Source organism: Syngnathus scovelli, chromosome 13 (genome assembly GCF_024217435.2).
Source record: "Syngnathus scovelli strain Florida chromosome 13, RoL_Ssco_1.2, whole genome shotgun sequence".
Classification (NCBI taxonomy): domain Eukaryota; kingdom Metazoa; phylum Chordata; class Actinopteri; order Syngnathiformes; family Syngnathidae; genus Syngnathus; species Syngnathus scovelli.
The window spans coordinates 15,332,436-15,355,757 of record NC_090859.1 but is presented as its reverse complement, the minus strand read 5'-3'; the positions used below and the strand labels follow the sequence as shown (position 1 = coordinate 15,355,757).

The 23,322-nt window shown below is 60.9% G+C and overlaps 2 protein-coding genes across 6 annotated transcripts; both read right to left on the bottom strand.

The window, feature by feature from the left end:
* Positions 1–265: 265 nt before the first annotated feature.
* Positions 266–12,026, bottom strand: LOC125979364 (unconventional myosin-XVIIIb). The gene is made up of 42 exons (XM_049737495.1): positions 11,888–12,026; positions 10,995–11,127; positions 10,556–10,702; positions 10,182–10,493; positions 9,913–9,976; positions 9,730–9,842; positions 9,486–9,653; positions 9,154–9,364; positions 8,915–9,057; positions 8,739–8,839; positions 8,478–8,541; positions 8,247–8,391; positions 7,788–7,958; positions 7,544–7,634; positions 7,188–7,383; positions 6,960–7,040; positions 6,747–6,867; positions 6,510–6,657; positions 6,270–6,453; positions 6,044–6,194; positions 5,842–5,951; positions 5,715–5,780; positions 5,524–5,652; positions 5,304–5,447; positions 5,080–5,169; positions 4,867–4,986; positions 4,702–4,807; positions 4,385–4,509; positions 4,113–4,267; positions 3,875–3,998; positions 3,611–3,805; positions 3,404–3,514; positions 3,221–3,325; positions 2,971–3,129; positions 2,776–2,889; positions 2,551–2,667; positions 2,386–2,469; positions 2,068–2,205; positions 1,811–1,996; positions 1,604–1,737; positions 1,381–1,521; positions 266–1,290 (listed from the first exon to the last, which is right to left on the bottom strand). Exons 2-42 carry the CDS (start codon positions 11,031–11,033, stop codon positions 408–410), a joined length of 6,186 nt encoding a protein of 2,061 aa, XP_049593452.1. The 5' UTR covers positions 11,034–11,127; positions 11,888–12,026; the 3' UTR covers positions 266–407.
* Positions 12,027–12,605: 579 nt separating this feature from the next.
* Positions 12,606–22,699, bottom strand: grk3 (G protein-coupled receptor kinase 3). Of its 5 annotated transcripts, none has more exons than XM_049737538.1 (22): positions 21,920–22,699; positions 20,185–20,261; positions 18,918–18,991; positions 18,712–18,831; positions 18,567–18,641; positions 18,449–18,510; positions 18,292–18,343; positions 18,033–18,124; positions 17,843–17,942; positions 17,704–17,782; positions 17,479–17,609; positions 17,318–17,412; positions 17,145–17,252; positions 16,786–16,852; positions 16,615–16,715; positions 16,482–16,548; positions 16,305–16,400; positions 15,917–16,079; positions 15,711–15,847; positions 15,530–15,571; positions 14,854–14,967; positions 12,606–14,670 (listed from the first exon to the last, which is right to left on the bottom strand). In XM_049737538.1, the coding sequence occupies exons 1-22, from the start codon at positions 22,030–22,032 to the stop codon at positions 14,506–14,508; spliced, it is 2,130 nt and encodes a 709-aa protein (XP_049593495.1). In that variant the 5' UTR covers positions 22,033–22,699; the 3' UTR covers positions 12,606–14,505. The 5 variants fall into 5 exon arrangements, with proteins under 5 accessions (XP_049593495.1, XP_049593496.1, XP_049593499.1 ...); XM_049737539.1 differs by having other exon boundaries at positions 18,730–18,831; XM_049737542.2 differs by lacking the exon at positions 21,920–22,699 and adding an exon at positions 20,352–20,767 and having other exon boundaries at positions 20,185–20,319.
* Between the last annotated feature and the right edge of the window lie 623 nt (positions 22,700–23,322).

The window sequence follows — 23,322 nt, the reverse complement described above, 5'->3', positions numbered from 1 at the left end:
TCAAAACAAGTCAGGTCAGAGGACTTGACACGTGGACAGACAAACAAACACCCTTCAAAGTAAAAGCGACGTCAGCCAACAGCCGGGAAAACCAAGCTACGGGGCAATAGTTTGTTCAGCTCGGGTTTCTTCCATACGGCAGCGCTCTCTGGTGTCCGCAGGACGTCACTGCACCTTGCCAAGCATCTCAAACGCTTGCTCGATTCCAAAAGTGACGCGACTGCAAAGTCATTTGCATCTGGACAAAAGGGATGGGCACGTGAACTCGGTGACCAAAAGGTTTGCTTTTTATTCCAAGCTACTCGCGTGACAGACATCAACTTCTGCTTGTTTAGGCGCGCGCACACGCACACACACGCACGCACGCACGACACGTGAGTGACGCTAACCAACTTGCCAATAGCTGCTTAGTCGCTTTCCTTGTTGAGGTACTTCCTCATGACGGAGGCCACGTCGCCGCCCTCGCTGCCCTCAGCTTCCAGCCGCTCTCCCCTGGGCTGGTCCGAACGCCGTCGGGGCTGCGTCGGCTCCCGACTTTCCGCCGAGCTTCCGGACCCGGACGACTCCGTGGCGGAATCCCTGCCACGCCGAGTGGAGGGAGGCAGATCCCCAAAACGGACGCTGAGCGTCCGCCGGCCGCCGCGTACCGAGCCGACTAGGCTGCCGGTCAGGCCGCCGGTCAGGCTTCCGGCCAGGCTGCCGGTCAGGCTGCCGGTCAGGCTGCCGGCCAGGCTGCCGGCCGACTGAGCTCTACGGATGGCGGGCGGGACGTCAGACGGGTCGGAGGCGACAGATGCGGCGGCGTCCCATTCGCCCAGGAGATGCCGGTTCTGGAACGTCACGGCTCGGGGCAAACTTGGGGAGCGCTGACGTTGCTCCCGGTCCTCTTCTGGGATGCCCGGGGAGGAGGGGCGCTGGGCGAGCGAGGACGCCAACAACGAGAGGCGGGGCAGCGCCGGTGCCGTTGAGCCGCAGGGCGGCGTAGCGGAGGATGCGGCGGAGCGGGGCAGGAGCGGGGAGGTCGGCTTCAGAATGCCCGGGCGCGCTTCCGGAAGTTCCCCCGATGCAACGGAGAGCGCAGAGGCCCGGCGGCGCAGGGCCGATGCCGCCGTGGGTTGACAAACGGCAAGCGAAAGCGCGCCCCCCACCTCGCCGCCGGCAGTGCCGCCCACTCGCCGCTTGCGAAGTCCTTCCAGAAGCTCGGACAGCGCCGAGGAGGACGCCGCCCTGCCGAGTCCTCCTCCCGGACAGCCCGCGCCCGAGTCGTTCTCGTCCGGGTCCTCCAAGGAGCTGCACGTGGCAAACACCAGACCCGACTCGCGACGGTGAGCGCCAAAGCTGTTTAAACGTCACTCACAAACTACTCGCACGTGGTCTTACCGGAAAGTGCGCGAGCCGCAGGAGTCGGCCGGCGAGCGGCGCCCCGCCTGACCGGTGAGGGTGTCGCTGCCGCCGCCGCTGCCGCCGCGTGGTGAGGCCGTCCCTCGCCAAGGCAAAGCATCCTCCGCCCTGCTGGATTCCCTGTCAGCGCAAAGACTTTGACTGACGACGTCCCTGAGCAAAGGTCAATCCGCTCGGGCGGAGCTCAAACGTTTCCCGTCACCTGTCGGAGTCGCTGTCGTCGCTGGAGCGGACCTCCTCCAGGGCAGCCTGCAGGTCCACGATGCGGCGGATGGAGGTCTCCAGGTCGGCCTGCAAGGTCTGCCGGATGGCCGTCAGCTCCTCCACCTGCATCTCCTGGTGAGGCCCGGAGGTGAGGGCACGGCCGGCCGGTCGGTCGGCAGGCAACGCTGCGTGTCGTGGGCCTCACCAGCTCCATGCGGCGTCTGCTGCTCTCCTGCTGCCGTCGGTCCAGCTCCTCCATTTCCACGCGCAGGTCCTGGAGCCGCTGCTGGAAGTAGCGAGCGGTGTCGCGCTGGCGAGCCTCCGACTGCGCGCTCTGCTCCAGCTCCTCTCCCAGGCGCACCACGCTGTCGCGCAGCCGCAGCACCAGCACCTGTTGACACGGGCGGGTGTCGGATTCCGGCTCGAGCACAAGTCGTCCGGCTGGCGAGCCAATGGACTCACCTCAAACCTTTTGACTTGACCTCTGCTGAACTCCAGCTTGTTCTCGAGGTCACACACCCGCGCTTCCTGCTTGCTGACGATGCTGCGCCCCACGGTGGACGACTCCAGGAAGTGCAGCCTGGACGCTTGCTGCTGGAGCTGTCAAGCGGGAAGGAAGGAAGGAAGGAAGGAAGGAAGGAAGGAAGGAAGGAAGGAAGGAAGGAAGGAAGGAAGGAAGGAAGGAAGGAAGGAAGGAAGGAAGGAAGGAAGGAAGGAAGGCAGATGACGACGTGATGGCCGAGAAGGCGGCGGCTGCACGTTGGTGGTTGCGGCGGCTACCTCCTCCTGGAACCCGTGTCGCTGTTTCTTCACCTCCTCCAGCTCCGCCTGCAACTCTCGGATCTGACCGATATCGCCGGACGACTGCCGGGGCAAAGGTGAGGCTTGAGGGGACAAGCGGGCAAACCAGGGAGGCGCCAGTGAGCTAGCTAGCTATCTACCTACCTGCGCAATGAGTGCTTTGTGCTTCTTCATGAGTTGGTTGAGGTCGTCCTGATCCTCTTCCAGACGCTTCAGAAGGTCGACTTTCTCCCGCCGCAGGACACAGAGCTCCTCATCTGCCTGGGAACACAAATGCTCGCTCTCATTGGTCGAGCAGCCTCGCCGCCGATATGCTGACGCGAGTTCCGGTTCTGGTTCTGGTCTATGGATGGCAAAGATGTGTCTGACCAGAGTCTTCTGCTTGCCGATGTCCTCCAGTCGAACGTGAAGGTCCTCCAGCTCCTGCGTCAAGGTGCTCTGCGCGGCCTCCACCTCTCGGCGTCGGGATTCGCTCTCCTCCAACTGGAAGCAGATCCAGCTGCACTATGCATCCACGGCATCCGGCCGCACATCCCGCGCACCGCCAGCGCCTGCCTGGCAAACCTGACAGTGGAGCCTTTCCAGCTGCTCGGCGCTCCCGCCGTCGGGACTCTTGCGGCTTTGGCCCGCGCCCAGCAGGGTCTGGGCGTCAGCCAGCAGGGCGTGAGTCCTCTTCAGGTCTCGCCTCAGCTTCTTCTCCACGTCAAAGTCGCGGTGGCCCACCTGGAAGAGGCGAGTCGAGGTGAGGCGAGGTGAGGCGAGGCGTGTGAGGCGTGTGAGGCGTCACCGCTCGGGCGTGACGTGTGCACGAGACCTGTTCGCACAGCGTGGCCACCAGCGCTTCCAGGTCCTGCTTGTCGTGAAGCACCATCTGCTTCTCCTCGTATTCCTGCTCCAGTTGCATCTCCAGCTGTCTCAGCTGGCGTGATGACAAAATGGCCGTCACGGGCGGGCGCCGGCCGACGATGCGAGCGAGCAAACGCGGCCGGCCACGCACCCGCCTCTGAGACGACCTGTGCACGTCCTCCAGCTCCTCCTCCTTGTCCTCCAGCTCCTTCTGGTGCATCTGCTTCACACGAGCCATCTCCAACTCGGTGCGCACGTGAACCTGAAGGGCAGCAGCAGCAGCAGCAGCAGCCTCGTCCGCTTATCTCTATGCGGCTCCGCTGGCGTCAAGCGAAAGGTCAAGAAAGGTGAAAGTGACCTGCCGGTGGCGCTCGACGGTGGCGCTCAGCGCGGCGATCTCCTCCGCCCTCTCGCTGGCCACGCCTTCCAGACAGCGCGCTTGCTTCTTCAGCTCGGGCAGCGACTCGGCCGTCAGATGGACGCTGAGGTCGCGGATCTGACTGCACAACTCGTCCTTCTGCCGCTGAAGGCGGCACGCCTCCGCTCGACTCTCCTGCCGACGCAGGCAAAGGGTCGCGGGCGCGTTGGATTGTGCGGCCCGCGGGTCGTCCGGCGGGCTCACCTGGAGGTCTCGGCGCAGCGAGAGAATCTGCACCCCCAGCGCGGCGTTCTCCTGCAGGCTTTTGTCCTTCAGCTCCCGCTCGCCGTCCGCCTCCGCCAACGCCGCGGCCAGCTCGCCGTCAAATCTGAGAGCGTTAGCGTTAGCCTAGCTCACTGACGTTAGACTGCGCGTTGCTTCGCCAGTTCACGCGGAGCCTGGTGTGGTCGGAAAGTGGCGAGGTGACGCAAAGGGCACGCACCGTCGCTGTTTGCGTTCCAGCTGGTGGCTCCGATTGCGCAGGTTGTCGGTCATCACCCTGGCGTCGTGCAAGTCGTGGCCCAGGCGCCGGTTGTGGCGCTTCAGCTCCGTCGCCGCGCGCTTGGACTGGTCCAGTTGAGCCTGCAAGGATGCCACCTGCGGGCCGCCGCACGCACGCAGGCAGGCAGGCAGGCAGGCAGGCAGGCCGGCAGGCACGCGTGAGACCTCGAAGGCGGGCCGGGTACTTTTCGTCGGGATGGCGCCGTCACCGACCTTGGCGTCCGCCTGCTGCCACGCGTCGCGCTCGGCCAGCGCCTTCTCTTCCGTCTGCTGCAGACGTCGGCGAAGGAAGTCCGCCTCCGTCTGGCAACACTCCAGCTGCAGGGCCAGCTCGCTCTCTGCGGGCCGGCAAATAAAGGCGAGCTTGAAATTTGGTTGTCAGTTAATGAAAATGCAAGTCAAACGTTTCCGGAGCCAGCCGGTTAACTGCAAGCGGCGTCCGTGTCTCTTTGAGGAACACCACCGAGCTCCATCAGCGAGAACTCAACGACAATAAGCAAGCGACGCGCCGCCGCCGCTCAGCAACCGACCTGTTCCCGCCAATTGCCGACTCTCCAGCGTGCGAATCTTTTGACGTTCCACTTCCAGATTCTTCTCCAGTGTCTCCATGGCAAGCGTGCACTGGTCCAGGCGAGCCTAAGGGGTGCAGCATTTACTGGGTGCTGCTCGCTGACGGATCGCCGGCGGCGGCTCACCTGCAGATCCTTGTTCTCCTTGCTGAGCCTCAGCCTTTCCGCTCTCTCCACGTCCAGAGCCTGAGCCACCGCGTCGCCGCGGAAACGCTCGTCGCTCAGCTCCGAGGTCACCGCCGTCAGCTGCGCGTACGCCGCCGTTAGGCCAGTGCTCACGGCGTCGCCTGAGCGAGCGAGCGAGCGAGCGAGCGAGCGAGCGAGCGCCCGGCTACTAACTTTGGTTTCGCAGGCATCCACCGTTTGTCGCAAGTCGTTGCGCTCTTTCTCGGACTTTTCCAAACGTCTTCTCAGCCCCGAAAGTTCTTCCTGAAATGGTCGCGCAGGCTTGACTTGACGTGGCCAACGCGTGGCACCCATTGGGAATCAATCACCAGCGGGCGATGACGCTTTTTATTGCCGTGTCTGCATGTGTGAGTGTGTGCGCGCGCGGGCACGTGTACTTCTTTGGCGCGTAGCCTCTCGTTGTCCATGTTGACGTCCAGCAGGGGGCGCACCCGGCAGAAGAGCTTCCACCAGCTCCACTCCGACACGCTGCGCAGCACCCGCAGGTTCCTCTGGAGGCACTGCACCGCCATGTGCTGCACCTGCACGCACCCACGGGGGCCAAAGGTCACCTGTGACTATGTGCCACTCGCACGCGTCTTCGCTGCCATGGCCGACCTTGAGCGTGCGGTACTTGTGCCTGGCCAGGTGACCGGCGCAGGCCGCCTGAAGGTGGACTAGCCAGCCTGTCACCTGCAGGTCCCGCTGGGCCTCCAGGTGGCGCAGCACGCCGCGCTTCATGAACACCTGAAAGAAAAGGAACAGTTGGGAACGTGACAGGAAAGCCCAAAAACGGCCGGCGTTCAGACCCGACTGGCGCCGACCGCCACGCTATCGGGCTCCAGGTCCAAGTCGGCCAGCAGCTCGTCCACGGCCTGTAAAGGACGAGAAGGCGCGGTTGGCCGAAGAGCGTCCGAGGAGTCCCGCGTGACCCACCTTCCTCTCGTCGTGGCTGACAAACATGGAGGCGTAGCGCTTCATGATGGGCGGAGACAACGCCTGGAAGTGGCAGCGGAAGTCGCTCAGAGCCATGTGATCCGGGTAACCTGGTTCAAGCACAAAGTCGCCACTAGCATGTGAGCGCGCCAGCAGGCTGACGTGGAGGCAAACACGCCGGCCGGCCGGCCGGCCGGCTCACCTGTGCGGTAGGCGCGCAACACGGCCAGCGTCTGCGCGGCCTCCAGTTGCGCACGGAGGCGGGCCGTGTCGAAGGCGCCGGCGTCCGCCTCGGCGCCGATGCACTGCAGGAAGACGGGCCTGGCCCGGCGCAGCACGTTGACCAGGGCGTCCTGATGGGGCGCAGACACGCTCAGAGAGACGGCGCAGGAGGCGGAGCTTAAGTGCGCGGGGCGGCGCTCGCTTACAGCCTGCAGCTTGACGCCGACGCACGGCGAATGTCTGCGCAGCGCCGCCGTGCCGGCGCTCAGCGTCTTGCGGACGATGCTGCTCCTCTGCAGGGAGCGCTGGCTCCAGCCCTCCAGGCCGCACACGCCGCCGCAAGCGGGATTGGCGCGCCCGCTTGGCGTGAACAGCGACTTGACCGGTAGGCTGGGGAACACGCACGCAATCATTTGGTGGGTGCGCACAAATTTGCCGGGACTCACATGTGGGAGTTGCGCAGCAGTTCGCCAGCGTTGCCGGCGGCCGGATTGTTGCGCAACCTGTCCAACCATCCGCTGAGGTCGTAGCGGACGGCATCGCTTCCCGCTAGGTGCTGAACTTCACAGTTCAGAGGCTGCTCGCATTGACGCACTGGTGGAGCCACAGGCGTGCCGCCGCGTCGTCATCATCATCATCGCCGTCGTCATCATCATCGTGCTTACGGTCACCCTAGCGCTTACCGCTGTCGCTGAAATGACGGCACACGTGCTCCAGGGCGGCGCCCTCGTCAGACGCAGGCGTCCACATCTCCTCGTCCAGCGCCCACAGCAGACCGCGAGGGGCGTCGCCTGCCGCGCGCACCTAGCAGGCAGGCAGGCAGGCAGGCAGGCAGGCAAAGGCCCATCAGCGTCACTCACGCCATCGGTGTCATGGATGTTAGCTGCTCAGCACACCTGAGGAGGCGGCTGATCGATGGCGGACACCACGTCGGCCGGCTTGCTCTCGGGGCACTCCAGCTCCACCTGAATGTTCTCCTGCACGCATTCAGCCCCAGTGTGAGTGTGTGCGGCGGCGGCGGCGGGCATGTGACACAATGTCGGTGTGTATCTGTCACGTCTGCGTGAATGACCAGATATCTGCGGCTGCATGCATGTGTGTGCGTGCGTGCGTGCGTGGTTCACCTGCGCATAGATGTCCTGGCTGTTTGTGAAGGTGTGCACGTATCGATAGTGCGCCAGTCGTTCTTGCAGGTAGTTGTGACAGAAGTCGCTGAAGTCGGCCGCTCGTTGGTGCGCCGCGTGGTGGCGAGGGTTCCTCAGGCCTGGCGCGTCCGCCACCATGACCGACGCCAGCGCCAACTGCTGCCCGCTCAGGGATCTGCGTGCACATGCACATATGACACAAACGGACAGGTGGGCAGACCCTCACGCGCGAAGACGTGACGAAGATGCATGCAGGCGCGCGCGCACACGCACACACACACACACACGCACACACACACACGCACACACACACACACACAGCCTTCATCAGCCACCTGTTGATGAGCGACACGACGGCAGTGAAAAGTTCTTCGTAGAGAGCCGACGCCATCCCTTGGAGGCACTGCGCCGCCGTCAGCCTGGGACCTGACCACAAGATGGTCATCACGAGAACGTGCTCACGTGATCGTGGAGCGAGCCGCGCTGGGAAGCGAAGCGCCAGCGCCTTAGCGCGCGCAACCTCAGCCGACCGGCCGCTAGCACAAATGCTACATTAGCGCACATTAGCGTGAGGCTCACCCTCTTCAGCCTGGGACACGCCGCTGTGCTCTCTGGCGCTCCCGGTGGCCTTCCGCAGCAAATGCCTGAGGTGATGCTTGAAGACCAAGGTGTGAAACTCCTCGCCCTCGCAGCCTAGCACAGAGCTAGCTGCCTGAGCGCTGTCAAAATTCAAAAACTGTCTCCGCCCCACTGGCAACACACGCACACGCACACGCACACGCACACCATTAGCCTTCGGGTGAGCGACGATGAAAGTAGGCGACAAAGATCCGAATAAGAACACTCATGGGGATGGTGGAAGCCCCAAGGGACGCTCGACGCCAACATCATCGAGGCGGATGCTATCAACGATGCTAACCGTAATGCTCGCAAGAGAGCCATTTGGATGACAAAGCAATGCTCCTGCTCCTGCTCCTGCTCCTGCTCCTCAGGACGGTGGTGAGACCTGCTGCTTCAGGACCAATCATCTGCAATTACCTTTGCAGGCCCCTGCGGCCCCCAGATGGTAAATCCCGGCCAGCACGTGCCAGATGGCCTTCTGCTCGCTGGCGCTGAAGCCCAGCGTTTCCATGGCGACCAACAGCTTGGCGAAGGCCACGGAGGCTCGCTGTTTTTCCTCAACCTGGCGACAGACGGACAGATGGCGGCGGGACGGCGGCTCAACGGGCGCCGACGAGGCCAATGCCGGCCGGCCGGCCGGCCGGGTACCTTGGTAGGAGGGGCCATGCCAAAAGCGTGCTGCTCCGCAAGCTGATGGAGCTGCAGTTCCGACCTGACGAGGAAGCCGCTGCGTTAGTCTCGGCGTCCTCATCCCTATCGTGCCATTAGCATCTTGGCAGCGTTGAGAGCGGCCTCTTGAGCATCATCCAGAGACAACTCTTTTGCCTTCGACATTAGCGCGGTTGACAAAAGCTTGCGTCGTCGGCGGTCGGCCGCTCCCATGCTCCGGCAGCCCTTGTTAGCACTCGCCTCATCTCCGCGCTCAGTCCCGCTAGCAGCTGCGAGAAGACCAGGAAGTTGCTCTCTCCTGCCGTCATCTGACAAACTCGCCATTTGTCCAACATCATGGTCTGAGGCGGAAAAAGACGAGAAGAAGGTCAGTCTTGAGGTCCAGGGTCAAAGCCGTCGGCGAGGCTGTTGCGTGCCTGCAGGTGTCCGGCGGCGGCTCGTCCGGCGTGGTTGAAGTCCAAGGAGAAAAGCGTGGCGAAGCGCGACGAGGCCTCGCTGTGCGCCGAAGTCACGCAGCCAAAAGACTTTAAGACCGTAAACATGGCCTGCACGCGAGCCACTGGAAAAAAACACAGCAGCAGCACCAGCAGCCTTCCCAATTTCCCGTCACGGCACACTTGCTGCGCGTGGCGAGTCAACACGTGCCGTCACTGACCGCTCATGTTGGGTCCGGCCGTTCCGGCTTGCTTCAGCAGCGCCACGGCGAAGGCCCGGCAGGCGGCCGTCTTGCCCGTGCCGCTGCGACCCACGGCGCAGACGCAGTGGTCCCGACGGGAGTCCACCAGCGACACGTACACCCGCTTGACCAGGGCGGCCAGAGCGGGCGGAGCGTCCCACCACGCCTCGCCACCGCGAGACTTGGGAGCCTGATGCCGCACATGGACGCCGAGCTCAGACATCATTTGGGAAAATGAGGCAGAGCCTGGGTCCGAGGCCCGGGCCCCGGCCCGGGCCCCGGCCCGGCTCACACAAAGCGGCGCGCCTCACCTTGCTGGAGGTCTGCAGCGGCGGCCACAAGTTGATCAGGTTGGGCCCGGCTTGGGTTAGCGGCATGTTAGCCTTAGCACGGCTAATTAACGTGTGCAGCACGCTGCTCTCGTTGACGCTTTCCAGTTCGCTCAGGTCCTCGCACAGGTCCAGGTGGGGGGGGTTGCACTGGGGGTGTAGACATTTGTTCCAGAAAGACTTTCCAAAAGAATAATAGGTTACGTAACACCGCCGTCCCACCGACTTTGTCAACGTGGTCTTCGGCCACGTCGATGAGCGAACCGTCAGCGTGGAGGCGGAGTCTCACGTAGCCTTGGGGGAGATCGGGTGTCCCTTCGTCAGGCTTCAGCAGAGTGGCTGAAACGCAGGCGAAGGGTGGTGACGCGCTCATGATGGTCACCCTGGCACGGAGACGCCGTTTACTTACCCAGCGTGAATCCGTCCTTGTGCACGTACCAAACGGCGCCTGCCTCGTACCACACGTCCTTCACCTGACAAGCGCACGCGCACACCCGGCCGGGCTTTGTTGCTCTGTGTTTCGATCGGTCCAACGACTAGGACGCCTACTCTCTCAGGCTGACATGTACCGTAGACGAGCGCATGCAAAGGAGGAGCGCTCCGCAAAAGCTAGCGGAGATGGAGTGCGTACTTGTTCCGTGTTGTCTGGGCTGGGCACAATAAGAAAAGAAGAAGTACCTCCCGCCTGCTGTCACATTCCGTTCCAGCCGTGTCCGCTGGACTTCCTTCGGGTTCCTGACGTTCCTCCATTTCCTCCTCCCGCAGACCGGGCTGGGGCGCCTGGCTCTCGCTTCCGGCGGACGCCTCCCGTCGGCTTTCCGTCTCACCGGCGCTCCTCTGGGATGAGGGTGGGCGGGGCGAGAGGGCGGGGCCGGCGGCAGCGGGGCCTCGCTTCTCGGCTCGCAGCAACATCTCGGCCTCCAGGATGGGCGGAGTCTGGTCGGGAAGCAGGAACTGCTGCACCAAGTCGTCGCTTAGCTTGCTCGGCTGCTGGAGGGAAAACAACGAGCTGCTAAGATTTGTCCACGTGCTGCCCCACCACCGCCACGCACCGTTTTGTCGTCTTTAACGTCAGGCTCTTTTTGCTTGCATTCCTTCTCGCAATCTCGGACCAGCTGCTTGAGGAAGCCGCCCGGGAGGGCCGAGAGAGGCGGCGGCGGGGGGACGGGGGCCGGCGCCGGATGCTTCTCCTCCTGAATCTGCGGCCGCATCACCCGTCAAAACACAAAGCGGTAGGATGCAGGTCGATGATTAGTAGTAGCGGCTTGCCAGTAACGAGACCACGCTAGCGAGTTAACGTTCCAAAGCTGTGACACTTCATCCAAACAGACACAACGTTATTAGGATTTCAATTGTTTGGAACATTGACCTCGTTCGTGGCTTTCGAGCTGGACAACATGGACCTCATGACTGTTGGATTATTGGAGGATGCGCGCGCGCACACACACACACACACACACACACACAAACATGCGCGTGCATGGAGCGCACCTTCTTTTCCCAAAGTTTTAAGCGTGATGACAGCGCCATATTTGTGCGGCAGTGACGGACGGGTGGGGTTGAAGGAGTGCAGGGGGGGGGAAGGCGGGGTCAGAGGCACGGCCGTCTGGTGGATGTCACAGACCTGACAGTGACCACAAGTCACACACGTACGTCAACAACATCCCAGTCATGCCGCTCGAGTTTCAGTCAACACGTTTTTAGCCGCACGCGTCCGAGTTGGCACTTTGATCCTGGAGGGGCGCTCATGGCGACACAAACGGCATGGTGTCAAAGTCCCGTCTCGTCCCGTCCCGGAGGGTCGCTAGGGCTTCATTAGCTGTTTCCAATGATCAGGTGGGTTGTGAGGCCCTCAAGAAAGAGAGCCGCACGTTGACAGATTGGATACTTTACTTGATAATTGGGAGTCAAGATTCTGATCCGTTTGCAATTTCTGATTGTTTCTTATTGTTTCTTTTCTTTCTTTTCTTTTCTTTTCTATACATATATCCGCGGCAAGGTGGAATTGTGACGCCGCCGGCCGGCCGGCCGGCCGGGGGCCAAAGGCCCCGCCCCTTTATCTTTCTTTGGTGGCAGGCGGGCGAGCGCCTGTCCGTCCGTCCGTCCGTCCGTCCGTCCGTCCATTTTGTTGAACCTTTACCTCCTCGAGGTTGACAGTTTGCTCATGGTACAGGCGCGCGCGGCGAATTTTGGAACTAAGGCGGACTCTTTCATTTGGGCCACTTGGCTCCTCCCACTTGACCCATCGGGTAACCGCAACCATCGGAAATTTCAAATCTCTCTCGGTCGGTCAGGCCGCGAGGAAAGCCCGGCCGTCGGGCAGGCGGGCAACGTGACAAGTCGAGTCAAAGTTAATCGCAGTAGAAACAATTGAACGAGGTTACCTTCAAAGACGTCTACTTGAGGAGAGGATTCGACGATTGGACTGCGGGCGGAGCGAGCCGTTCTGGTGCCTGGCGTGTCCGAGTGGCGTGACTCTTGACAAGCAACAGAAGTGTCCTATAAATAAAATCCGGGGGGGGAGAGGCGGCTGAGAGCACTTTTTTTGTGGGGGGGGGGGGGGCGCCATACGGGTACCCAGGGGTCTGCTTTAAACGTGAACGCGTCAACACGACGACTGGGGAATGTTCGAGAAGGACGAAACAGTTCTCATTTGGTTCATTAGACATTTGTCGACTTTTGCCTCCTTTTGAGGGCCGACGCTCGGCATGTTTGGCTGCCCTTGGACGAAGGGCTCACATACAATGAGTGACGGCCGCAGCCGGCTCACGCGAGGAAGGAAGGAAGGACGGACGGACGGAAGGAAGGAAGGAAAGAAAGGCGGGGTCATGTGAGGTGGCGGCGGCCCGCTTCTCACGCGCACGCGCACTGCTGCTCATGAGCCATTATTATCCGATTGACAACATGGTTCATAGATAAAAGATGAGCTGTCATTCGATTACGTTCACTTCAGCGCTTGACAAGCGACACGACACGCGTGTGTCGTATCCCATCCCAGACAGAACCGGTTCGAAAACTCCTGATAAACTGGCGGGGACTAACCAATGAAGTGGCGGGGGCCAACAATCGAACTCTGTCTCTAATAAAAAGGGCGCAGGAGGCTTTTGTTCTGAAAGTCTTTATGTGCAAGATTGATCACCACAAACATCTGAAAGAAAAATCACAATAAAATTCCCCCGATTTTCTCAGCTTTTTTCCTACATAAAATCTCTTAAATAAACCCAAAGCTTTCTTATACACATATATTTCTTTTTGTCTTATTTAGTTAAGCTTGAATTTTGTCGCTGTGCTCCCGCAACGTCCGGACAGCGTCAAGGTGGCGCCGATGGCGCCCGATTGGTCACGGTTTGGCTTCCCGAGGCCGCCATCTGGTCGGCGGCGCCACGAGGCTTCCCGCTGGCTCCGTTTGGCACATTGAGACTAGCATGTAGCGAGTTAGCAGGTGATGCTAGAAAAAGGCGCGCAAATGCTCCAAAAGTCAAGTCACTTTGAGAGGCGAGCACCCTTCGAGCACCCTTCGAGCACCCTTGGCCCCGCCCGCCCTACCCTAACCCACAAACAAAACAAACAAGCTGGTGAGCTGGCGAGCGCGTGCTAGCCAACCACTCGTCAGGCTAACCACGCTCGCAAAGTCCTTGTGCCGACGGGAGCAGCCCGGAGAACATTGGGAAAGACTTGGAATGCGGTAGAACACTCATCCTGGAATGTCGGACAGCCTGGAGCGTTCCAAAGCCTGAAACTCACGCGACAGGCGGTCTTGTTTGCGTTCGGATTGCGGAATATTAACAGATTGTACGACTCCAATGTCCTTCCGAGGTTGTTGTGAAAAAAAAAAAAAAAAACATTCTAGAATGCTGCACATCATTCCAGACTCTTTATTTTGGACTCCGCCACAACATTTGACGACGACATCTCGGATGTTTTAGGATGCTGGACAACGCACGACGACGACGACATTGCGGAATATTTGCTGATGGAGATGGCGGCGTGCGTACGGACGTGCATATATTATCGGCCGGCCGCTGTCGTTGCAAAACGTTCATTCGGAGCTTTCGATGGCCTTTGACCGCGCTACGGCGAGGTGGGAGAACATTCCGGGAGAATGTCTCAGGACATCGGAGTACACGTCGGAATGTTTGGGCCCTCCGCACCCAATGGTCACGGGACGGACCTCTTTTGTCGCACCGCACACCTCCGAGGTGCAGGTACCCTACTCGACACCGGAATGCTCTCTTACCTTCTGGTAAGACACGCATGTTGTGCAACATTCTAGGACATTGTCGGCGAAGCATCGGACGAAGAGCGACAAGCTCTCGGGGGTTTCTTTGCATTGGCTAGGATGCTAACGTGGCTGGCTTGCGCTGAGCGTCCCTAGGGTAGACTCCGCTCGCCGCCTTTCAGAGCTCACTTCCCTTTTTTGGAGGGCAAACGGCGCTGCTGTGGTCTACTACTTGTGACTACTTCCTGTCCCAGCCAGCCAGCCAGCCAGCCAGCCAGCCAGCCAGCCAGCCAGCCAGCCAGCCAGCCAGCCAGCCAGCCAGCCAGCCAGCCAGCAGGCCCCCCCCCCCCCCCCCCCCTTCTTCCCTCTCCCCACACAGCTGTTGATGCAAACACTGACGACAAATATACAAGTATCAGTTTGTATAGCGAGAGGCTGCAGTGAAAGCTCTCCAGTCCATCCACTTCCTGCTTCCCGCAGCGGAATGTTCCACCCGCCCCGTGTGTAAGAGTTGGCACTTGATGCACTTGGAATACACGGAGAGAGACGGGAGGGCGGGGCCGGGCGGGGGGAGGGGTGCGATGCCCCCTGCGGTCTTTGCTTCAATGATGGGTGGGCGGGGATGTGGGGGTGTCACGGGTGTCCCGCTGAGGGGGTGGGGCTTCATGCAAAGTTCTTCACATGCTGCTTCCGCTCCACAACCGGCGGGAAAAATGAGCTAGTGTGTGTGTGTGTGTGAGTGAGTGTGTGAGTGCATGTGTGTGTGTGTGTGTGTGTGTGTGTTCACAGGCCGTTGCTGTTGCGGTGCGTGAGGGGGGGTTTGGAGAGTTCCACCACTCCGCCGGTGCGACTCTTGCCGATGACCTTGGGCGCGCGGCGCAGCAACTTCTGAGCTTCGCTGAACGCCTCCGTCAGCTCCTTCTTCCACTGCACCAACTCGGGGTCGCTCTGCGGCCGACACACGTCTCAGTCTGGGCGCTCGCCAACACATGCCGCTTTGGGTGCGCGCGCGCATTTCTATGCATATCGGCGTGAACGCGTGCGTGAACGCGTGCGTGAGCACGTACGTACGTACGTAGTCCGAGCTGAAATGTGTGTGTGTGTGTGAGTGCGTGCATGCGTGTGCGTTACCTCACACTGCAGCACAAACTGCTTCCCTCCTTTAATGCGCAGCAGGATGCACTTCTTGTCTTTAATCTGCGTCTCCTCCACCGAGAGGATTTGCTCCATGGTCAGAAGGTTTTGCTGGGAGGGCAAAAACAGCCCGTCGGTCACGTGATCGATCACACGGCAGCTGGCATAAAGCGCGGCCGGCGGCGCAGGTGCCAGGCGGGCGAAGTCGAGCCTAGCCACACGCTAAGATTGTAGCCGCTCAAACGCAGCGGAAGCGGCAGACGCCCGATAACTGGAGACTTGTCGAGGGCGTTTTGGGACCCGAGCGCTGGCTACGCCGCTCTCGGAAGGAGCGGCTGGCTCAGCCCTCTCGTTGAGCTCACTTTGAGCGAGATGTCAAGGCTCAGAGTCCAAGTCTGACTTGGAGAAGGTCAAAGGCGCCACGCCACGACAGGCAGCTCTTGCGCTAGCGGCAGCATGGGGAGGCGGGCGGGGCGTGGACGGCAAGGCCGGGGCGTGGCCGGCAAGGCCGGGGCGTGGCCGGCAAGGCCGGGGCCTGGCCGGCAAGGCCGGGGCCTGGCCGGCAAGGCCGGGGCCTGGCCGGCAAGGCTGGGGCGTGCCCGGCAAGGCCGGGGCGTGGCCGGCAAGGCCGGGGCGTTGCAAGGGCTGGAGTCTACAAGCCTACAACACTCACCGAGTCTTTGAGCTGCGTCAAGTGTTTGGCCAGCCATGTTTCCTTTGCGTGTTCAACACACACACGCACACACACACACACACACACAAACACACGCACACACACAGACAGTGAGAGCGTCTGCACTCGCGCACAGCACAGCACAGACGTCGTCCGTGAGCGGCATGCGGCGGCGACTCACCCGTGACTCCCCCTCTCCCCGCCACTCCACGCGGTTGGGGAAGAGATAAAAGTAGCGCCTCTGCCACTGCGTGAGGAAGGGGTTGCCCAACTTCAGCATGTAGCCGTGCATGATGCAATCCTTGCCCAGCGCGTAGTCTGCGGCGAGAGAAGGGCAGGTCATCCGTTAGTTCCGGCGGTTTGTGTCGGCGCCGGCCGGGTCCTGACCTTCCTCGTGTCCCAGCTGCTTGTTCTTGGCCCTCTTGCGGGCCTCGTTCTTGTCCGTGTCCGAGTTGACGGCGTCGTAGACCGTCTCGGCCACTTCCTGTTGCCAACGCTCGGAAATCACCAGCGGGAAGTTCTTGTACAGATCCTGGTCGGAGTCCAGCAGCTGATGACACAAAGGCGCACGCGCCAAAGACTCACTCGTTTTTTGTCGTGCAAATGATGCTCTGACTTTCTTTCTCTGTTCGGTGTGCCTGCGTGCGTTTGTTTGTTTGTTTGTTTGTTTGTTTGTTTGTTTGTTTGTTTGTTTGTTTGTTTGTTTGTTTGTTTGTTTGTTTGTTTGTTTGCTTGTTTGTTTGTTTGTGTTAGCGGGCGCGTGCTTCCCATTCACCTTGATGCCCTTGGTGTCCTCCTCGTCAAAGGAGCCGATGTCGAAGGCGTCGGCGGCGTTGACTTCCCCTCTGGGCGGGATGAGCGGCGGCGAGTACTGCGCGCACACGCATTGCGGTTGAGCGCGCGAAGGCCGAGGGGGCCTGCCGTGTGCGTGCGTGCGTGCGTGCGTGCGTACCTTCTGCAGGTAGACCTGCTGCCAGTCCAGGCCTTTGAAGAAGGGATGTCCCTTGACCTCCGTAGCTCTGATGGACAGCGTGCGGTGGGTGAGCGTGACTGAGCTGGCGAGCAGACATGAAGATTGGGCTTACCCTCGTCCCTGGCAGCCCAGCCTCTTGGAAACGTCGCGCTGCAGGAGCCCTTCCAGGAGTTCCTTCAGTTCCGCGGTGAACGAGTCGGGGAGCTCCACGTTCTGATGCGGGCGGGAGAGGAGCGACATGAAGAGCCACAGCTCAAGTTCAGCTCGCCGCAGTTTCTCTTACCATGGTCAGCGTCATCCTGTCAATCTCGTGTTTGTCTTTGGTCTTGTGCTGCCTGAACGGGCTGTGCCTGAGGACACACACGCGCACATCAAAGTCGAAAAGACGCCACAACGGAGATGGCGGCAAGGCAAGGCAAGGCAAGGCAAGGCTCAGAGCCACGTGAGGTGCTACGTGAGGTGCCACGTGAGGTGCCACCTGAGGTGCCACGTGAGGTGCCCCTGAGGTGCCACGTGAGGTGCCACCTGAGGTGCCAGCTGAGGTGCCACCTGAGGTGCCATGTGACACTCTGGATAAAAAGTTTCACTCCCGTGCAGACGGCCAACGCTCCAATTTGTTTGTCTTCTTCTGGACGGACTTACCCTCGAAGCAGCTTGAAGAGCATGCAGCCCAGCGAGAACCAATCGGCACTGCTGTCGTACGCCGTCCCCTTCTGCAGAACCTCGGGGGCCATGTAGCCGTGGGTGCCCCTGCAACGGGCCCAAGCTTAGCGCGCACGCACGTGCCACCTGGCCTTCCCTCCGCCCCCACTTACACGCTGGCGTGCGGTTTCTTCTTGGAGAAGTCGCAGGCAAGGCCCAGGTCGGAGATGCGGACGTGACCGTGCTCGTCCAGCAGGATGTTGGCGGGCTGCGGGACAGAGGCGTGGGTGGGCCGTCGGGCGGGCGCGTTTGCGGGCGGGCGGGCGGGGCCTACCTTCAGGTCCCTGTAGACCACAAAGCGGTTGTGCATGTGCTCCAGGCCCAGGATGATCTCGGCGGCGTAGAAGCGCATTTCCTTCTCGCTGAAGACGCCGTGCTGCGACAGGTGGTAGTGCAGGTCGCCGCCTGCCACCGCCGAGCGCAGACCGGGTTCAACGCGGCGGCCGAGCGAGCGAGCGAGCGGGGGGGCGGGCGACTTTGGCGATGTTGCCGCGCTTACCGTTCATGAGGTCCAGGATGAAGCAGAGCTTGTCGGGCGTGTGGAAGGCGTACGTCATGCACACGATGAACGGGCAGTCCTGGCGAGAAGGCGCAGGTTAGCCCCGCCCCCGTGGGCCCCGCCCCCCGGCGCGCCTCACCCCCGTGCTGACGAGCGACAGCATGATCCTCTCGTTGAGCGCCAGCGTCTCGCCCTGCTTCATCTTGATGCGCTTCTTATCCAGACACTTCATGGCGTACCTGCGTCAGGAGAAACAAAGCGCGTCACGGCAGAAGGCGCGACCCACGTGTAACAAGAGCGGCCGTTGCGGCCGACCCAGCCAGGCTCACATCTTTCCCGTGTCGGCCTTCCTGCATCCGTACACTTCGCCGAAGCCGCCGCGGCCGATGATGCGGTGGACGCTGAAGTCGTTCATTGTCAGCTGCCGACAAAAGACACCAGAAAGGCCAGATGTGGCGCTTGACTCGGACGTGCGCAACACACAGGAGGGAGGGGCTGTTGACGTGGCCCGACGTGGCTCGGCGTGGCCCGGCGTGGCCGCTCCCCTCCCCTCCCCTCCCTGCCAGCGAGTCCACATGCGCTACTCACGTGGATGTTGAGCTCCACGTTCTTCCACTGGCAAAATCTGGTGAACTTGTCGCTGCGGACGAGAGGAGGAGGAAGGAGGAGGAGGAGGAGGAAGGAGGGGGTGAGCGAGAACGGAGGGAGATATGGCGGCCGGCGGGGCTCTCTCTCTCTCTCTCACCTCTCGATGAACTTGAGGAAGATGCTCCCCCGCAGGCTGTCGCAAATCTCCACGATGTAGGGCTGTCGGACACAAGTTAGCCTCAAGCCCCCCGGGTGAAAGAAGGTGTGTGGCCTACCTGGAAAAGGGCGGGGGGGACCAGCTTCTTGGCCAGATGACTCTGGACGTGGTCCACGGCTTTTTTGGAGAAAGGCTGAGAGGGAAAGCAAAAGCCCAAGTGTCAGCCGGGGCCCCCGAGCAGCTCTACCAGAGGGCGGCTCTACCAGCGGGCGGGTCCTCACGTGCGAACACGACAGCAGCTCCTTCATGATGTAGCCGTCGTAGATCTGACGACTGCGACTGAGTCTTTCCTCCTCCGAGTCCAGCTTCTCGTACTCTTTGATCTGCGAGAGAGAGCAGAACAGGGACGGCAGGCGGGTCAGCGCCGGGGGGGCCACCCACCCAAAACCAGAGCGCGACAGAGACTGACTTCCTCGTAGAACTTGAGCTGCGGGACGGCCTCGTCGATCTCGTTGGTGCAAAAGTCCTTGAAGAGCAGGAAGCCTGCCGACAAGTCACGTGACACGGTCAATCCACCTGAGTGACAGCTGGCCCGCCCGAGGCATTAAGACGGCCAGCGGACACGCGTCGGCCCGCACAAACAAAAGCACGCGCGCGCGCACACACACACACACACACACACACACACACAAGCACACACACACACACACACACACACACACACACACACACACACACACACACACACACACACACAGGTGGCGAAAAGCAGACAAATGCAATGGCAAAGCATGACAAGATAAAACACACACACTCGCATCAAAAGCCAAAATAAGACAAGACACGCACGCGCACTCGCTGCGCTCCGAATGGGTGAGCGCACAGGGGGCGGGGCTAATCAAAAAAGATGGCCGGCAAAAAATAGATGTGCCGCTGCCAAAAGAGGACGCGACGCGTTGGCTCGCATGCGGAAATAGCCCAACGCAACATTTGGTGTGAGCGACCGAGCGAGCGCTCTGGCCCAATCGAGAGTCCGCAAATTGCGCCTTGTTGCCGGAGGTGTGGCCGGCGCCCGGCGGGAACGACTTGACACCTAACGCCCGTTTCCCGCCGCTCCCTTTTCCTCATGGCTTTATTTCTCTTTCCGTCAATTTCATTTCTCCCCATCGACCAGTTAAGACACGCGCGCACGCGTTCTTCTACGGTGCCGTCGCCGTGGCAACCGCAGTTGCCTGGCAACCCACGACTCTCCATCATCCATTCCACAAGTCCGACAGACGGAGAGGGGGGACGCCAAGGCAGACTGAGAACAAGAACAACAAGGATGGGGGGGGGGGGGCACAGAAAGATAAAGAAGAAAATGCACAGAAAGACAGACACACTAGCGCAACATGAAAAGATTCCAAGATGGCGGCACGCACGGCACGGACGTAGCGGCGCGTAGCTCTCCCACTACTTCCAAAATATATTTCTTCCGCACTCAAATCAATTGTTTGCAAATGGCCGCGAATTCCATTCACGATGCGGTCGAAGGGTACGTCGTCAGGCAGTGAGCGAGCGAGCGGGCTGGCGGCTGGCTGGCTGGCTGGCGGCGGCGGCGGACTGTACAGCAAGCAGCCCCGAGCAGCGGCGGCAATGTTTTCCTCCTTCTCGGCGGCAAACGTTCAACTTCCCCTTGCGTAACGTGACACGGCTGGTTACAAAAGCGGAAAAGCAAGGCCGCCAGGGGCACTCACCAATCTTCTGGTTGAAGATCTTGTCAAAGGTGAGCTCGTCACGCTCCTCCAGATATTTCTGCATCACGCTGCGGATGCTGAGGACACAAAAGGGAAGCGCGTTTCAGTCGCCATCGAGCGGGACAGACGGGACCCGCGGCTGGCCGGCCGGCCGGCCGACTGTGACCAAAATGGCTCGGAACATTGACAAAACGGCCCGGCCCCTTTTAGCTGACAATAGGAAACATTGTTATTGTCTGCATTTTCTGGATGAACACACAAACTTCCTCTTTAGAGATAGTCGCCACGGCAACGGCAGGCCCCCCCCTTTGATTGACAGGCCACCGAGCGGTCACGCGACGACACAGCGGAAGCCAAACGAGCCGTCGTCATCGCTGTCGCCGTCTTTCTTCCTCATTGCCATCATCCGCCGGCGGGCGCCGGAAGTCATAGCGCAAAATGGCGGCCGGCCCCAAAGTCGTTGAAGAAAGAAAGACAAACAGCGAGCGGCTCGACTCGTGCCGAGCGTCAACAGGCCAGAGGCGCCCGGACCGGTCGCTGTGCAAACGCGCCTTTCAATATTGACACGTCAAACACATGACGCTGGCCGCTAGCGTCGGCCCGCCCGCCCGCCCGCCCGCCCACGAGAAGGCCGTGGAAAACAATCAGCGGCGTCCCTTTGCCCGCGGGTGCTCCTTTCTGAAAGCCTTCTTCTTGGTTCAGGTAGACGTGGCCGTTCATTTGCTGCTCGACAAATCGGTGGGCCTCCGTTTGATGGGACGGGGCCCTTTTTTGGGTCGCCGTTGGAAACGAAGAACTCTTCAAGTGCAGGAATCGGAGGAAAAGACCATCGCGCGCGCGGGTGCCGAGAATAACCTCGGCGCGGGCGCTCTCGGGCGATTAGCGCCCGCCGTGCGGCTAATCCTTATGACGCCATTCCATGAGCACACCGGCGACCTGTTGCACGTGATTGGCTCAAAGTTACAGAGGAAGAGAGAGAGATGCAAGAAAGGAAGGAAGAAAGAGAAGGATGGCGGAAGCAAGCAAGCAAGAAAGAACGAGAGGGAGGGAGGGAACAACGAAGCAAACAAGGAAGAAAGAGAGGGATGGAGGAAGCAAGGAAGAAGGCAAGAAAGTACAAGAGGGAGGGGACAACGAAGCAAGCAAGGAAGCGAGGAAGAAAGAGAGGGATGGAGGAAGCAAGCAAGCAAGGAAGCAAGCAAGCAAGGCATCCTGCTATTTTGTTGCCAGGAAGCCTCGGATCACGCAAAGCCGTCAGGCTGGGTCCAATACGGGTTGTTCCTTTGCGGAGCGTATATCGGCGTGTGCTTTGCCCCCCCCCCTCCCCTCCCCTCACCGTGACTAAACTTGCTCGACTTTGGCGCCGTTTAAAGTTCCAGCTGTTGGCGCTGCACGCAGGTAGGCAGGCAGGCAGCCACGCAGGCAGGCAGGCAGGTAACTTTCCCGATGTGCTGTCGTTTGGGGTGCAATTTGGTGGCCGTCAAATTATTTCCAGTCATGTATTGAAGGCGGCTCAAGCAACATACGGGCCAGAGTTGCGGCCCGGGCCGCCGGGAAATGGGCGGGATACAAAGATTGCCTCTGCGCGGGACTGTGTGTGTGTGTGTGTGTGTGTGTGTGGTGTTAAAACGTGCACTTGTGCGTGCAGTGCCTCATTTGGTGTCCCCAAGACAATGAAGATGCAAATGACCTTGGCGTACAGGCCGTCACGTGCTTTGACAAGTTTGACTCGTACCTGGGCTCGGGCAGGATGATCTTCTTGCTGGCTCTGGCGGCGGGGGTCGACTTGCTTTTCTCCATCGCCATCAAGTAGCTGACATCAGCCAGCACAGCCTCCAGGTCAGCCATCTTCACGCTCGCTCGACAGTCGTTCACAAACGCGGGGCTCCTCCGACGCCAGATGGGACCCGCATCTGGGGGGGGGGGGGGGGGGGGGGGCTGTTGTTGTTGTTGCTGCTGCTGCTGCTGTTACTGTTGCTGCTGTTGGGCTGGACTGAGTTCCTGCGAATGTCCACGGCTCCCTCACCGTGTCATGCCGCTGGCTGTCTTCAGCGAATGTTCAATCGGCGATCTCGTAATCCCATTAAGTGCCCTGAGGGATCCTGCCGGCTCGATACAGCATGTGTCCACTTTCAAGCCCCGAAGACAAGGTCCACGCCGGCCGGCCGGCCGAGCTGCTGGCGGGCGGGCGGGCGGGCTTTCACACGGTGCGCGTTTGCTCCGGTCGAGAAGCTGAAAAGATCCGCCAGCTGTTGCGCCTTTAAAGCAACCCCCCCAAAAAAAGGAAAAAATAGAAAAGATTCTCGTCGTAAAGCAAATGCCCCCCAGCGAGTAAACACGCGCGAGGGAGCCTCGTTTGCATTCCACAAACAGTCAGTCAGTCAGTCAGTCAGTCAGTCAGTCAGTCCGTCCGTCAGTCAGTCCGTCAGTCCGTCAGTCAGTCCTGCCCGCACCGACGTCGCCTCCCGGGCCGCGTAACGAGCCTCGTCCTCCTTGCGAGCTCGCGTCAGGATGCTAAACAGAGCTCGTTAGCACGCGGCTAGCCAGGAAGTTAAACGTTACGACGGCGATGTTGCCTTAGCATCGGGGCTAGCCAGGATGCTAAGGCGCCGTCGCCTCGACAGCGTCGCGTGCTGAGCACAATTTGTCAATAAAGATTCCCAGTGAAAAAAAGCTTGCCGCGGAGCTAACACGCTAGGCCAGCGGGCTACCCGGCAGGCGAGCAGGCAGGCAGGTAGGCAGGCAGGCAGGCAGGCTGGCAGTCAGGCAGGCAGCTCGACGTGTGTGTTAGGTTTGGGGGGGAATCGGGCGTCGTGCAAAACGCACGGGCGTCCCAAGCGACGTCAACGGGGCCAGACAGCTCCCATAGCGCTTTGGGGAGCTTCAGGGGCGACGAGGGGCTGCACTTTACTTGCTCAACTTTGCCTGCCTCCGCGACGCAAATGGCGGCGAGAAGAATAAGAATTTTAAAAAAAAGAGCAAAGGGCGGAGGGCACCTGGGAGACCACCGGGGCTTTGGGCGGCCGCGTCCCGACCGACACACGGCAGGGAAGTATAGGGGTGGGGGGCTTCGTGCTCCGCCAGCTCCCCGCGCGCGACTCCTTCCGAACGGCTGGCCGAGCTGGGGGCGCCTCTGTC

What these genes read in the sequence shown, in the direction of transcription:
- LOC125979364 (XM_049737495.1), bottom strand. Translation starts at nt 11,033, where the DNA reads ATGGCGCTGTCATCACGCTTAAAACTTTGGGAAAAGAAG. An exon ending in CGCTGCAGACCTCCAGCAAG is followed by an intron (nt 9,365 to 9,485) that starts GTGAGGCGCGCC and finishes GTGCGGCATCAG; the next exon opens with GCTCCCAAGTCTCGCGGTGG. An exon ending in GGCCGCAGGGGCCTGCAAAG is followed by an intron (nt 7,959 to 8,246) that starts GTAATTGCAGAT and finishes GTGTGTTGCCAG; the next exon opens with TGGGGCGGAGACAGTTTTTG.
- grk3 (XM_049737538.1), bottom strand. Translation starts at nt 22,032, where the DNA reads ATGGCTGACCTGGAGGCTGTGCTGGCTGATGTCAGCTACTTGATGGCG. An exon ending in TGTCGCTCGTCAGCACGGGG is followed by an intron (nt 17,783 to 17,842) that starts GTGAGGCGCGCC and finishes CCTTCTCGCCAG; the next exon opens with GACTGCCCGTTCATCGTGTG. An exon ending in AGTTTGTGCTGCAGTGTGAG is followed by an intron (nt 14,671 to 14,853) that starts GTAACGCACACG and finishes TGTCGGCCGCAG; the next exon opens with AGCGACCCCGAGTTGGTGCA.